We start from the raw sequence: 13,849 nt of genomic DNA on the forward strand, positions 1-13,849 counted from the left end.
AAAGCTTGGGAAAACTGTCGTACAATTCCGACAGTTGGATTTGACGGATGGCATGAGGTGTAGATGATACAATTAATAACTGTCAGGTCGTAAAACAGTCACAACAAAACCTCAAAAAGTAAAAAGTGTCTTGAACAAGCAGCTTTCCCTTGTGTTCCTAGTTTCAGCTTGAAGGCTGACGGACCATATGGCTGCAAGAATGATCTAGGCTGATCAAAGACCCGACAAAGCCGACATATTCCGAAATCAATTTGTTTCGATGAACGCGACAGGATCAGAATGGCACAGCGACCAACAAACACCAGACAAAGGTTGGTTTGATAAATAGCTTCACATCGCCGAAGAGTGGAAGAAAAATGACAGGCACAACTTTTCCAAATCGATAAGGCACCGTCGACGGCGTAGGGCACCTGTCGCTTTATTATCTCGCGGGTCAGTAGCGCAGAGGATCGAGTGACTTGTCAAGAGATCAAGTAGTGACGTAAGAGGTGTTACATCATTTGAAATCTGCATCAAAAACTCTTGATGTATCGACCGACCCTGGATCAGCAGCAACCGACCGACGTGGCCTCAGGGTAACTGTTCTATAATGGTGAACCACCTTTCTAAAACTTTCCAAGACACAGCCCCCAGGATCACTGACTAAATCCCCCAGCTATAAAGCCTCTCATCAGCGAACCCACAATTTTCTGCCTGACTGCCCAGGGCTTTTCACACGGCGGGACTGTCCACCACGACTACGTGCAGAAGGTTTGAAGCTTTTGTGTCCTTTTTAAGTTCTCCAAATTTGGTTGGCTCAGGAGGGAAAAAATGTATGGCACTGAAAAAGTCAAACAAAAGTTTCCCAGCTTAAAGTAAATATCAATGCAGTATTTTTTCCGGTCTGGTGGCTGGGAAGGGTCGAAAATCAGAGAAAGGTATGCTAAACAATCTTGGAAGGAGACAGACAAAATATCAAAATGTGTAGTTAACGGCGGTCTAGGCTTACACGGTTTCTGATGACCCCTGACCTCTCCTTAACTCCAAGACTGTTCTTCCTCTATCTCTGATTTACTACCTCTTTTATTTGGCATATCTTCAATATTCAAAGCAAATGGCAAGATTCAAATCTCTGGTTTCGTCTGATGGACCTTGGTGGTCCTCTGCTTAAAATGGACACGCAAAAAGCAAGAATCTTCAACGTCTGAATCATAAATAGTGAAGTTGGAGCCCCTCGATAAATTTTACCCATTCTGGTTTCAACAAATCCATAGAAAATCAAAAGAAATTACATGACACACAGTGGGAATTTACAGTTCCGTAGTTCATAAAGACATTTCTTTAGAATTTGGGTATTTCAGTCAAATCTCAGAAGAAAGAAGTTGTTTACCCGGTAGGCTTTCATCTGTGACCGACCTTACTCTTACAGCTTACCGACCATGACGACGGGAAATCGCTTTTAAAAACGAACCGGAAACGTACGGGATTTTAGAGCACTTTTTCCTCTACACAATAACAACTCCATCGTGTAATCTTGTGTTAAATCGCCTTTTGGAAAAGAGAAGGTTTTCATGCACGAAACCCACAAGGTATACCTGACCTTCAGACAAATTTATGCATTCTTGAGGGTTTTCCATTGTCCCAAATCTAAAAACAGAATTCTTATCATCTTACAATTTTGTCAGTTAGTAAAGTGCTCAATTCAATTTAGAATATAGGCATACGTGTAGATACGAGTAACCGCATGTCACAGGGAGACAAACATGCCTCTGTTCTTTCGGCTCACTGATACAGACGACTGTTATGTTTATCAAATTATAAAGGCGGAGGATGTCACAGAATAGGTAAACAGCAGCAGGGCTTCGTAATGACCTACGATACCCATTTGGACGCTGCAAAATATAAAAGCTGATTTCCTTTATCACTATGTACTAGCAGTGGGTAAACCGTGAACAGCAATGTGACATAAGTTGACTCACCCAGGAGTTTATTTCATAGCTACAAACTTTACAATAACAGCACAGAGCAGTACTTAACATACTTTAAATTTCCCATTCGTACCAAAGGTGATTCTTTCACAGCAGAGATAGGAACGTAGCAGGGTGATTCACTATAGACACTGTTAGATTCTTTAGAAAACGTAATGTTCCAATATATCCAGCTCTCCTTTTGCAAAAACACCTCTCAGCTTTCAACTTCAAGCTCCAGCACTTTACTTTAATGTCTCATATCATACAATTTTGGCCAAAAAGCGAAAACGATTCAGAAATACACTTGTCAGGAGGTTAAATTAATAGATATCTCTAGAGGGCATGAGTCAGTTACATACTTAATGGAATTTCACATCGGTATCAATACATCATAGTCTTACTGTAAATAACAGCAATGCCAACTATACTCTGCTTTCACTTCAACATTCAAAACCCGCATATAATATCTCTACTTTTAGCAGACAGGTATACGATAGTTCCTAGGCACATTTCAACTCCACTAACTGAGCTCTCCCTGACCACTGTAGGATTAATTTTGAAGGGTTCTAATAAAATAATGCAAGAGATGGCACTGTATAAAATTCCTGTATCCTGAAAAGATCACTGGATTGCTGAAGATAATGTAATCAGCATTCAGTAGGTCTTTCCCATGATCAAATGACATTAATTTAACTGGGTATAAACCAATTGATGCATTCCAAGAGGGCCAATCAAGAGATAATTTGTTAACAGCGAACAGGACTGCAACTTTCAATCGGCATCAAGACAGGTACTTGTACCCACTTTAATATGAACCATAAGAAAAGAAAACAGGTAACCAATTAACAGACAAAGGCTGTCAAAGAATAGGACAATTGTTTTCTGACATCTGTTGTAGCTGTACGATGTGAGAAAAGTATTGATTCATGATACAGAATATAAAAGGATCCATGTGTTTACTTTCTTCAATATTTACAGACTAATACTTAACAGTTTGCTAAAGCACCCAGTATCAGAGGAGTAATGTGATTGGTTTATGCATCTCTTTGCTCATTTAAGATGGTGTCTGATTGGCTACTTCCATGTCCCACTGGACCAATCAAAATCTCTTCTGTCTTTCCTGTTATGTCTTCACAGCAGATTATATGTAATGAGCCATCCCTGTCAAAATATAAAGCAAAGATACCAACTAAAAGATGCGAATGCAGTTTGTTCTGCCGATGCTGTAATTACTACCTAAAAGGGTTGAGGGTAATCGCCTTACAAGATTAAGGATGAATTCTGCATGAGATTAATGGCCACAGAAAAAGTTGTTTGGTGAGTAGAATCAATCTACAAAAGATCCACAAACATTTTCAAAAGAGTTTCTACTTAATCTGTGCAAAATGTAATTTGTAAAGACCACACTCTTGATATAAATAGAAAACTTGTCTCCTCCTTGTTTGAGAGCTTACCTTCTGTAATGGAAGACTGATGTCACATGGAAGTCCTCATCTGAATCTGTCTCCAAACCATCAATTACAATCTGGAAGAGGAACGTCATTATTCATAGAACAATTGTCAAATCTTCATCCTTACTATCCTATCACTCATCCCTGAACAAAAATCTCCCAGAGGTTTATATTATATTAAAATAATCAGACATAATGACTCCATATTCCTAAAAACTTAAAAAAATTGTACTAAATTTAAGAGATCTGGAAAGATTAGGATTATCAGATTTGCACCAGCCATTTTGTTTGGAATATCCAATGCCAAAGAAATTTTCTACACAAAAGGTTGAAACGTGATATTCAATACAACCTGAACAATACACAAAATGACTCATATTTTATATTGGGTAGGGTTTAGCTCATAGCGGCATTAGATCTACCATACCTGTGCCAGTAAAGAAGATTCTTCTATTGAAGCGCCCTCTTGTGTCTCATAGATTTGAACACAAACTGACGTCTGCTCTTTGCCAATGTTGAAGTCATACTGCCGACGTATTGGCAGGTATGAATACTGCGGAATGACAATTTCCAAGTTCGCATCTTCAGTGGGGTCAATGACCTGTTGAAAAAGGAGTGGGTTATGTGATGAGATCAGCATCTTACACCTGCTCATTGCTTTTATCCTTTTACCTTTGAGAAAGATTATGCCAAGATCAAAACATCTGGCTCTCAAAATTTTCTGATTCAGTGATTAAGATTTGTAAAGACGGCACAATTTTAGAATAAACTTTGTTTTTCAAGAATGTTCGAAAAACACTATTTCCCAAATCTCAGCCTCTCATCTAGTCTTGGAGACGAATCACTTAGATGCTTGCCCTCTGAAGTTTAGAAGTAAAAACGTAAAGAACGGTTCCAATAGAAGTAGTCTCTACCTTGAGTGCGACAGCTTTAGTACAACAGCTGGCCATAATGTCTGCTTCTTTAAGTTGTATGCTGTCATCTCGAGTACTTAAAAGAGCAGCCTGTAAAAGATGAAGCCAATAACACACATCTTGACGTCCATCCATTCATTCATGTTTTATTTTTAACAACTGAAAATCTACATCAACAATCCCAAAAACCTACATTGAGCAATTCACCAAAGTGATGCTCTCTTTGGAAAAAATGAGGATGAACCGTAAGTTTAAAAAAGGAATTTAGCATTTCAAATATGAAATGTAATTAGCATACCTCCTTGGCAGCCCCTAGAGCAATGACTTCATCTGGACTGATGGTGTCTAGCATCTCAGCTTTAGGAAGGACATCTCTGATCATCTGCTGTAGCTTGGGTATACGTGTTGATCCACCAACTAACAACACCTAAAGAAGCACCAATCATTGGAAATTCAAAGCTCAGCAATTGATGAACACGGAGCATGACCTTGATGTGAACAGATTCCATTATAATATGCTACCAGTCTACCATGCACATGGATCTACTAGAGATAGATCATGAAGCAAGACCATAAGTTTGTTGAAGAATTCTCCTTTTTTCATCCACAAAATGTGAAACCTGTGGCGCATTTTTAATATATACCAAAAGAATGCAAGTTGTTCAACAACTCATGACAGAAATCTAGTAAAGATCCACTTTTACAGCCTCATAATTGGTGTCTAATAAACCATTCCTTTGCTGTAACAGTCACAGACAGTCAAAATTTCCTTCCACTTCTCCCTCTGCAGTACACAGACATATCGTATGCCACTTGTCTGATTTTGACTGATAGGGTAACTGTGTCAAAAATGCATCTTTGCATAGGAGGGTTAATCAAACCCAAAAAACTCTAATCTCAGTGTCACATGATCCACCATTACCAATGTATAACATTCTTAACACAAGTTTATCTACCAAGCACAACTCCCCTCATTATTTAAGGTCCGATAAATTCTACTCTTTCCCATTTAGGATTGTCTTCTGATTTACAGTTTCCAAGTCACATTCACAGGTTGTGGCTGAAATGTCTATGAGCGTTTTCAAAACGAGTGGATTTGGCTTAGACTTAGGTTTTGCTGGTTCTAGTCATTTTGAAGCAGCGTTTGAAACCACATGTTCAAGCTCTGACTGGAACCAGTGAAACTGAAGTCTAAGCCACATCCACTTGTTTTGAAAATGCTCTATCAATGTAAATACGCAATTTTCCCGAAACTGACTGTCACAAGAAGGATAAATGGCATTCTTTATTGTTTATTCGAGAAGACAAAATCACCATGATCAAAATTTGACATTTTCCCTCTGCACATGGATGGATCACCTCGGGCAAGTAAGCAGGAAATCTGATCACATGTAAACATAAATGTAGACTGCTCAATCAATATTAAGCTTACACAAGTACTGAAACTGCTTCACTGCCAGAAGAATTGTTCCCTGTGCATGATTCTAAAAGTCTCTAGCTCAGAGGAAATATCCTAAAGCATGTCCAAGTGTCTGAGTACCTTGTGTATATGATCTGGCTTGAGATCCGCTTCTGTGATAAGTTTCTTGAGAAGCTCAATACTCTGCTGAGCATGGCTGTTAATGAGAGCCTCAAACTTGACTCTGTCAAGAGAATAACGGACAGGTAGTATGTGTTTTTTAAACCTGAAACAATTATTACACATTCATGTGGTGTAACAATACCCAACACCTCCAGACCCTACATCTATGACATCCTGGGCTATGTGGACCATTAGCCGACCCAATTTTTTTGGGGGGGGGGTCAAAATGGGCTTTGCCCCTCCTCCCCAACAAAGCCAAAAAGTTTTGTTTTGGTTTTGTAACTATAAAGAGAGAAGGAAGATTTTTAGGATTATTTTATCTCCTTTCAACCTCGAAATAAGCAAAAGTCCCTCCACATTTAGCTGGGAGGCATACGGGAGAAAATATTGCCCCCCCTTCAAATAAGGCCCCTCCCCCAACTTTGGTTTGGAATCTGCCCAAGGTGGACATGTACACCAAGTATGTAAGGGGAGCTGAAGAAGTATAACAGTGTCTAACCTACCATGTCTACCTGGAGATCGTAGTTGGGTTGTTGAGTTAAATAAAAGAGGTTAGGCAGAGCAACGGCGTCATTCTTTAGCATTAATGCTAAAGTTGGGGATTTTATTGCTACTTTAATTGGTGTCAATTTCAGCATTGTTCCTTTGCTTATCTATAAGACAAAGACTTATTGCTATCTTGCTTCTTCTCACGGAACTAAACAGTGTACACTCTTCTCAAATTCTGGACTTTGCATTTAATTCAAAGCATTGATATTCAAGTGCTTAATTTTTTTTTAAATGGATTGAATGGGTTTTTATCATTCACATGCCCAGCAAATAAACATGCCTAGCTCTGCCTCATTTTGAATGGAAATTGCCAGCCTGAATGAATCCCTCCTACCTTGAGATGTTGGTGTGGTAGTCAATGCCATCATACAGTGAATCAATGGAGCATTTGGCTGACGGTAACGTTGACAAAATGTGTTTGCTGATTTCACATGCACCATGCAGCTTGTTCATGGCTCTTTTATTGTCTGACATGTTACAATTCCGTGTCCTGCCACAGAAACCACAAGTTGTTGCTATGAAACCTACTCAAAAACATGAAGGAAACTTTTACAGGGTACAAGATTGACTACTGACACAATCCAAAGAGTATTGTGATTGCTGGATAAAAATAAGACATTTCTACTAACATTCCGCGAGTTCACTTGAAAAAGCAATGCCTTTAATCTAAAGTCACCTCTGAAAATGTAAGCACCAGAAATTCGACAGATCTCCCTCAAATGACATCACTTCCTACAGATTGCCAGGCACACTGGCATTTTGGACGTCACATTTTCATGATGTGCATCAGCTGTACCGTATTTCAAATATTGATGGACATGCACGCATGTACAGAAAATATGCACATTCTGTGCACGCTTACTTGATGGCGTTTTACACATACTTGAATTTTCCAACAAAGACAGAGTCCTATGAGACAAATCTATAAAAGAAACGGCAGTCAAACCTATTGAAATCTGAAGCACAGCTCTTAGCTAGCAGCGACGTGAATGTGTCACCTCCACAGCAGAGATCTGTCTCCGATGCCAACACACGTAGCATGCCGTTGCTGACTTGTAGGATAGTGATGGTTAGGCTGGTACCACCCAACCGATAGACAAGGACGTTACTGCAAGAAGATCAAGAAGGAATATATACACAACTGTAAGGATTCACCGTCAGTTCAAAGGACTTGGGATATAAGGTGATGCCAAATGGTCTAGAGAAAGACTGTGACAACTGCAAATAATTAAATCTTCTAGTTGGGTATGTGGGTCCATGTAGGTTTTTACTATTCCATTTGGAATGGTACACTACCAGCTTTGTCCACATTCAACAATGTACAGACAGACTCAAGCAGGTGACTCAGAAATCAGAAAAAAAAATTTCCAAGTTGCAAAACGCAATTGTAATGGATCAAAAAAGAAAAGGAAGGAAAAACATCTGATTCTAGGAAAATCTGCAATCCCATAAATCAGCAAAATCCATACTCGAGGACCTAATTCGACTCCATACCTTTTATCTGCGGATTTTGTGTCACACACTCCATAGGCAAGGACTGCGGCGCTAGGCTCACTAATGATGCGTAGAATGTTGAACCCTGCATCAGTAGCCGCTTCACTGAATAGACAACATGAAACACATGAAATGGGAAATGGATTGTTGCTAATCTAACACCAATTACTCTGCAATCGCTTGCAGAGGCACCACAACACAATAATGGAGTACATACATCTGCGTCCGAGTAAATAACCTAACCCAAAAATACATTAACAAATGCAATATGATCAGTTTACATCTTTACTCACTACATCCAAAGATTATGAGTTTGGCAGAGCTAACTCATAAATTCCTACCTCTGCGGATGCAAACCTTGTATTTTATGTTTTATTTGAAGAACACGATTCAAAGATGATGGAACTGAAACAAACTTCACAGGAAAGGGAGAGTGAGGGGCATGAAAGGGGTGGAGAGGAGGATCCCAACATTGGACTACTACATGTACTTCTCAAGAACCATGTCATACCTGCAGAACCAAGTTCTCCTCAAGTTAGTCTCTGACAGAATTCCTGCCATATCCTATTCTTTGTATCGCAGACTGACGATGTATCTGAGCTAAATCTAGCTTGTCCTTACCACAGTGAGCGGCGTTGTGTCTCAGAGAAATCTAACGGTATTGTCAGTACAACATCTCTGTCATCTCCAATCCCTCCCTGATGTAATGCAATCTCTGAAATTAATATGAATCAGGTGAATTGGATGTATCAGATCCACAGACTTGACAAGTATGAGAATGAAATTGGGCCAAAAACAATTATTCCACAAGATGTCACTTCATCAACATTTAACAACACATGCATCAGTGGCATTTCCAAATCAAATTTATACATTTTTACTTTGAATATTAACATCAGTGACAAATCTCATTGAAAAAACTTCCAGATGACTGCCAAATTCATCAAGCAAGCTTACCCTCAGCCATAGGCACACTGTGAGAGTCAAAACAAATTATAAACCCAATGAGCCTTACCTTTTAACTTTTTGAAGATTAGTGTTGCAACTGCTGTGGGTGTAACGTATGTCACCTTGTCCTTGTAATCCACTTGATACAGAGGGTAACCACTCTTGTCAATTATCTTAGTGGGACCATCCCGAATCTTTTGCTTAACGATGTTATCTTCAACTCTGTGAGCAGAGAATAGATAGATTAAAATAAAAACAAACCTTTCACAGTCTCCATATATGTACACGGTTGAATTTTACTGAATAATAATGAAACATTATCAAGGAATAATGAAAGAATGTGAATTTGAAACATTTGGGGGTTTCACTGAATGCTGTTGTTGGTTTTAGTTGAATGAATGGGGGTGTTGGGTGGCGTGTATCGCCTTAAACACAATGTGACCCTATCCTGATCATCTTACCTAATACCTACCAAACTGTAACAAAATCTAGTCAGAGGATTTAAACTAGATTTCCGACGTTAGATCTCATTGATTACACTCACCTTCTTCCAAGGGTGTGCTTGACATGGCAAATAGTATTAACAGCGTTGCGTATTTTACCCTGTTTAGCTGATAAGCCAACATCCTGGTGACAAAGAAACACAACTTTCAATTTGATTTCTCATACTATATTTTGCACATTAAAAGGAGCACTTCTGTGTCCATTCACCTCAACAGAGCAAATACAAGTAATGAAATTAAATCAAAATACTGTAAATACTAGGCATGAACACTTTAATATCAAGAAACCAAACAAGAACAGATTACAGACTAAATGGACTTGGGTGATTCTATAAATTAGGAGTCCAATTTCTTCATGTCTCCCGTCACATATGATTTCTAAGTTCAGAACATTCTATAATTTCTACAGTAATGAATTAATGCAAGTAACCTGCAAAACAAACAGAAATAGTTTGAAATCAATTTCAGTAATATTTCCATGTCAAATTACGAAGGTCAGGTGTAACGGACACAAATCCGTCACACTTTTGGACCCTGAATTAATAGCATGACCCACTTGTAAAATAGGAAAAAATTGGAGAACAGCAGGACAGTTATTCTTGGCAAAAGACTAAAAAATGAGTATGTAAAGGAATAAAGCAAGGATACAACATTAAATAGGAAGGATACAATCACCAGGAAGGATATAATCACAATATTCATTGAAAAAAGTAATGTATAGTGCAATCTTTACCTTGTCATTTCCATTGTATGCAACAATAGCCGGTGTCACTCTGTCACCAGAATCATTGGTTATCACTTCAGTCTTTCCATCCTGTTATTCATTGGAGAGAGGAAAAAAGGACATCACATATATTTCCTTTTTTCCATCAAATTTCTCCACCAGCAGATACACGTCCATGTACATGTAGGATTTTAACATATCACTCACTTTGCCTTGGGTGCTTTTTGCCACCAAGGGTATACAAAACCCATGGACCAAGTCACAACAGGCAACAATTGGGCCATCGATTTCAGAAATGCAAGAGAACAGAGTGAAATACATTTTACCTTGGAGCAGTGCATTTCATGTTACTGAAATTGTCTTCACCAACAAAGTATTAGGTTGAACAAATGCAATTTACATGTAGAAATTAAACAATTGGTAGGGAGCATCATATCATGTCTTTCGTCTTGACCTTTCTGAAAAAAAAATTCTAGTAAACAGTTCAATTCTGTCATCAGTAGCACCTGTTACAGTTGGGTCTCCATTGTCATGCCTATTACAATGCAGACTTTGGAACCATAGTGACCCAGGATTCAATTTAATATATAAAAGGAAGATACTGGGATTTTTTGAGGTCGTGAAATAATGGAAGTTTCTTTTCAAAAACTTGCAAATGTACCGGTAAGTTGAAAAATATATGAATGAAATTTTTCAATATAAAAAAGGTTATTCAGAGGTAAGTTGTAAGGACAGAAAAGACAACAGGATTTACTTTTAAATTTTTTTTTTTTCTAAATTTTTTTTCTCATTTATTTTTCTAACTTACTGATAAAAATTTTAAGGTCGCACCAAAAAATAAGGGTCCTTCGGGAAGCCAGAAGCAGAAGAATTTTTTTGCCTTAATGCTGCAACCTGGCTGACCACTTAACTCAGTGCAAAATAAGTCCCCTGCTCCAAAGGCCAGTAACCCTCCTTCTGCTGTAACAAAGTTCCTTCCACTTGATTTGCCACAGCGCACAGACACTGACTGACGGTAACATTGACAAAATGTGTTTGCTGATTTCACATGCACTATGCAGCTTGTTCATGGCTCTGATTTGACTGATTTTGACTGATATGACAACCGTGTCAAGAATGTATCTTTGCATAGGAGGGTTTTAAATTAATGGAGAAAGTTGACATGAGTAAAGCATTTGATCGCATGCCTCATGACATCCTTCTCCGTAAACTAACTTCTGGGTGTAACATAAAAGGTGCTCTCTGGAGGTGAATCAAGGATTTCTTAGTGGGCCGTCTCCAGAGTAACTTTTGTTGGACAAACCTCGGAGTGGTGTGCGGTGAAGTCTGGCATTCCACAGGGCAGCCTACTTGGACCTCTTCTTTTTAACATATTCGTCAACGACATCACTCATAATATTAATTCTGATTATATTTTATTTGCTGATGATATACTACTGTCCCGTAAAGTTCATGCTCACTTTGATGTTTCTACTCTCTAGCAGGACCTTGATAAGCTGAGTGTTTGGAGTGTTCCTAACGGTATGCCCTTCAATGCTAGTAAATCCAAACTTATGCACATCTCCCTTAAATGACACCCATCTCTCCCTTCTTCTTTTCTTTCAGGCATCCCACTGACAGCGGTACAATCGGTCAAATATCTTGAAGTCACTCTGAATACTCAGCTATCTTGGAAGGATTATGTTAAGTCTGTAATTTCCTCTGCAAATCACACACTTGCTCTCGTCAAATCCATTGCCTTCAACTCTTCTACTTCAGCAAAACTTTCACTGTATAAAGTTCTCATCCTGCCTGGCTCCCTCAGACAAGAAAGCAGGTTGACAATTCAAAAACGTGCGACTTGTTTTATTCCTGGCCAGAAGCATGGTATGATGAGCTACCCTGATAGGTTAGAAACTCCGGATTGGTCTGATTTACATGTATCTTGTCGTCGTAATTATGCTGTTCTCTCGTCTGTCTCCAAGTGTCTGTTCAATATTGTTGAATGTAATCAATGCATTTACAATGTTTCTGTTAATTCCCACCATGTTCATGATGTTTTGTTTCAGCACCGGCAAGCTGGGACCAAATCCCTGCATTGATCTTGTTTCCATGCTTCCCCTCGCTCTTGTTTTACAGCCTTTTATCGGCGTTTCTTCCCACTCTTTGAAACAGTGTTCTCTTTTCATAAATCCCAACCTTGTATTTATGTTACATGTACATGTAAGGCTTATAACATGTAATTGAGCCTCCTCTCTGCCAATTGTCAATTACATTTTATCTGATTGGTCGTATATATTTATATACATCTCTTCTCTTATGCATGTATTTTTGATTTATTGCGTCTTTAATTCTAACTCCTTATTCACTTAGTTCAATCAATTTCTTACATCATTTTTATCCCTTTCCATTTTTATTTCTACTTTTATTCATGTCCAGTGAGTCATCTCCTTTTGTTTCTTTTATATCAAAATATTCATACGTTCTAATGTATTTTTATTTTCTTACTTATATTTACTTATTTATGTATTTACTTTACACCTACATGTACCTTGATGAGGAGCAGCACGCCTTCTCATTTTAAGTACTATTTCAGCCTCCTGTTTGTCAATTATCCTGTAGACTTTCATTACATTTATTGTACACTTACCTAGTGTTTTCTTCCACATGTATTATTTTGTATTTAACCTATTTATTGTCATTATCATTAATTGCTTATTCATTTAACTTATTTAATTTCATATTTAATGCTTACAGTATCTTTATTCATTTCTAGTTGTTCCTTTTCTTTTATATTTAAATATTTTTAAGTTCTAACTTTTGGCTTCAAATACTTTTATATATTAGTATATTTATTTAAATTTATTTACTCTATACACAACTTGATGTGAAGTGGCAGGTCTTTGACCACAGTGATTGTTATCGCTTTTGCTTCTCCAATGCCCATCTCGTATGTGATGAAAAAGAATTGGCATGAATAAATAATAATAAACTTTACACTGTACATCAATTATGTCCCTTAAACTGAATTGGAACTGGTACGATAGTCGGACAAATACATAAGATACATGTATGAGATATGATGCGGAAAGAGATCCCAAAGAAGCAAGGCTTGTAGACTAGCAGAGATCTCCTTATTTTATACTACTTAGGCCTTCACTATATAAACGATGACAAGTACTTGAAGTAGGCCTAACAAAAGTCAACACTTCCATGCAAAATGACACTTAGGCCCTAAATGCCAATATTTCTAGGATTACAGGAATTAGGAGTTGTACAGTGGTAGCCCATTAGAATGATTACACAGAGCCTGAATAGGCCCCTAGTTGGATAGAAATTAGAAGGAAGGTTTTAAACTTAAAGTTGAACACAGCATTGACAGCAAGACCGGATGCTGGACCGTGAGTAGCCCCACTACTGGCACTAGTGTGGCACGGATCACTCCCGATAAGGATGGATCGGGAGTGAGAGTCCGTGCCACACTAGTGCGTAGTGGGGCTAGACCGTGAGTTACGTTACTGTCCCTGCAAAGTGTAAATGCATCAATCACAGCCGTGTTTTCTTAAATAGATTCTTTAAGTCTGATATTCCTTTAGTAAATAGTAGCCCCGCATCTGTTTAACCAGGAAAACTTACTTTGCTTATTGCCAAACACGTGGTTGAACCTCCAAAATAAATTCCCAAGGAGGCCGCCATCTTGCTTTATGATCTAGCGCCACCTACCGACATGTCAAATGCCGGCTACGTCACAGGTAA

At 38.4% G+C, this 13,849-nt stretch overlaps 1 protein-coding gene and 1 long non-coding RNA gene across 2 annotated transcripts in view; one reads left to right on the plus strand and one right to left on the minus strand.

Annotated features, from left to right (window-relative positions):
• The window catches only part of LOC147799495 (uncharacterized), a 38,519-nt gene that overhangs the window by 14,499 nt on the left and 10,171 nt on the right, over positions 1–13,849 (plus strand). The window lies entirely within an intron of this gene.
• LOC110983869 (heat shock 70 kDa protein 14-like) lies at positions 1,941–13,828 on the minus strand. Its single transcript, XM_022243501.2, has 14 exons — positions 13,730–13,828; positions 10,124–10,204; positions 9,432–9,514; positions 8,955–9,109; positions 8,561–8,654; positions 7,940–8,044; positions 7,392–7,553; positions 6,780–6,935; positions 5,855–5,957; positions 4,613–4,741; positions 4,315–4,404; positions 3,828–4,001; positions 3,404–3,474; positions 1,941–3,110 (listed from the first exon to the last, which is right to left on the minus strand). The coding sequence occupies exons 1-14, from the start codon at positions 13,787–13,789 to the stop codon at positions 2,984–2,986; spliced, it is 1,590 nt and encodes a 529-aa protein (XP_022099193.1). The 5' UTR covers positions 13,790–13,828; the 3' UTR covers positions 1,941–2,983.

Source organism: Acanthaster planci, linkage group LG04, assembly GCF_054643075.1.
Source record: "Acanthaster planci isolate LZ-2023a linkage group LG04, COTS_SCS, whole genome shotgun sequence".
Taxonomy (NCBI): Eukaryota; Metazoa; Echinodermata; class Asteroidea; order Valvatida; family Acanthasteridae; genus Acanthaster; species Acanthaster planci.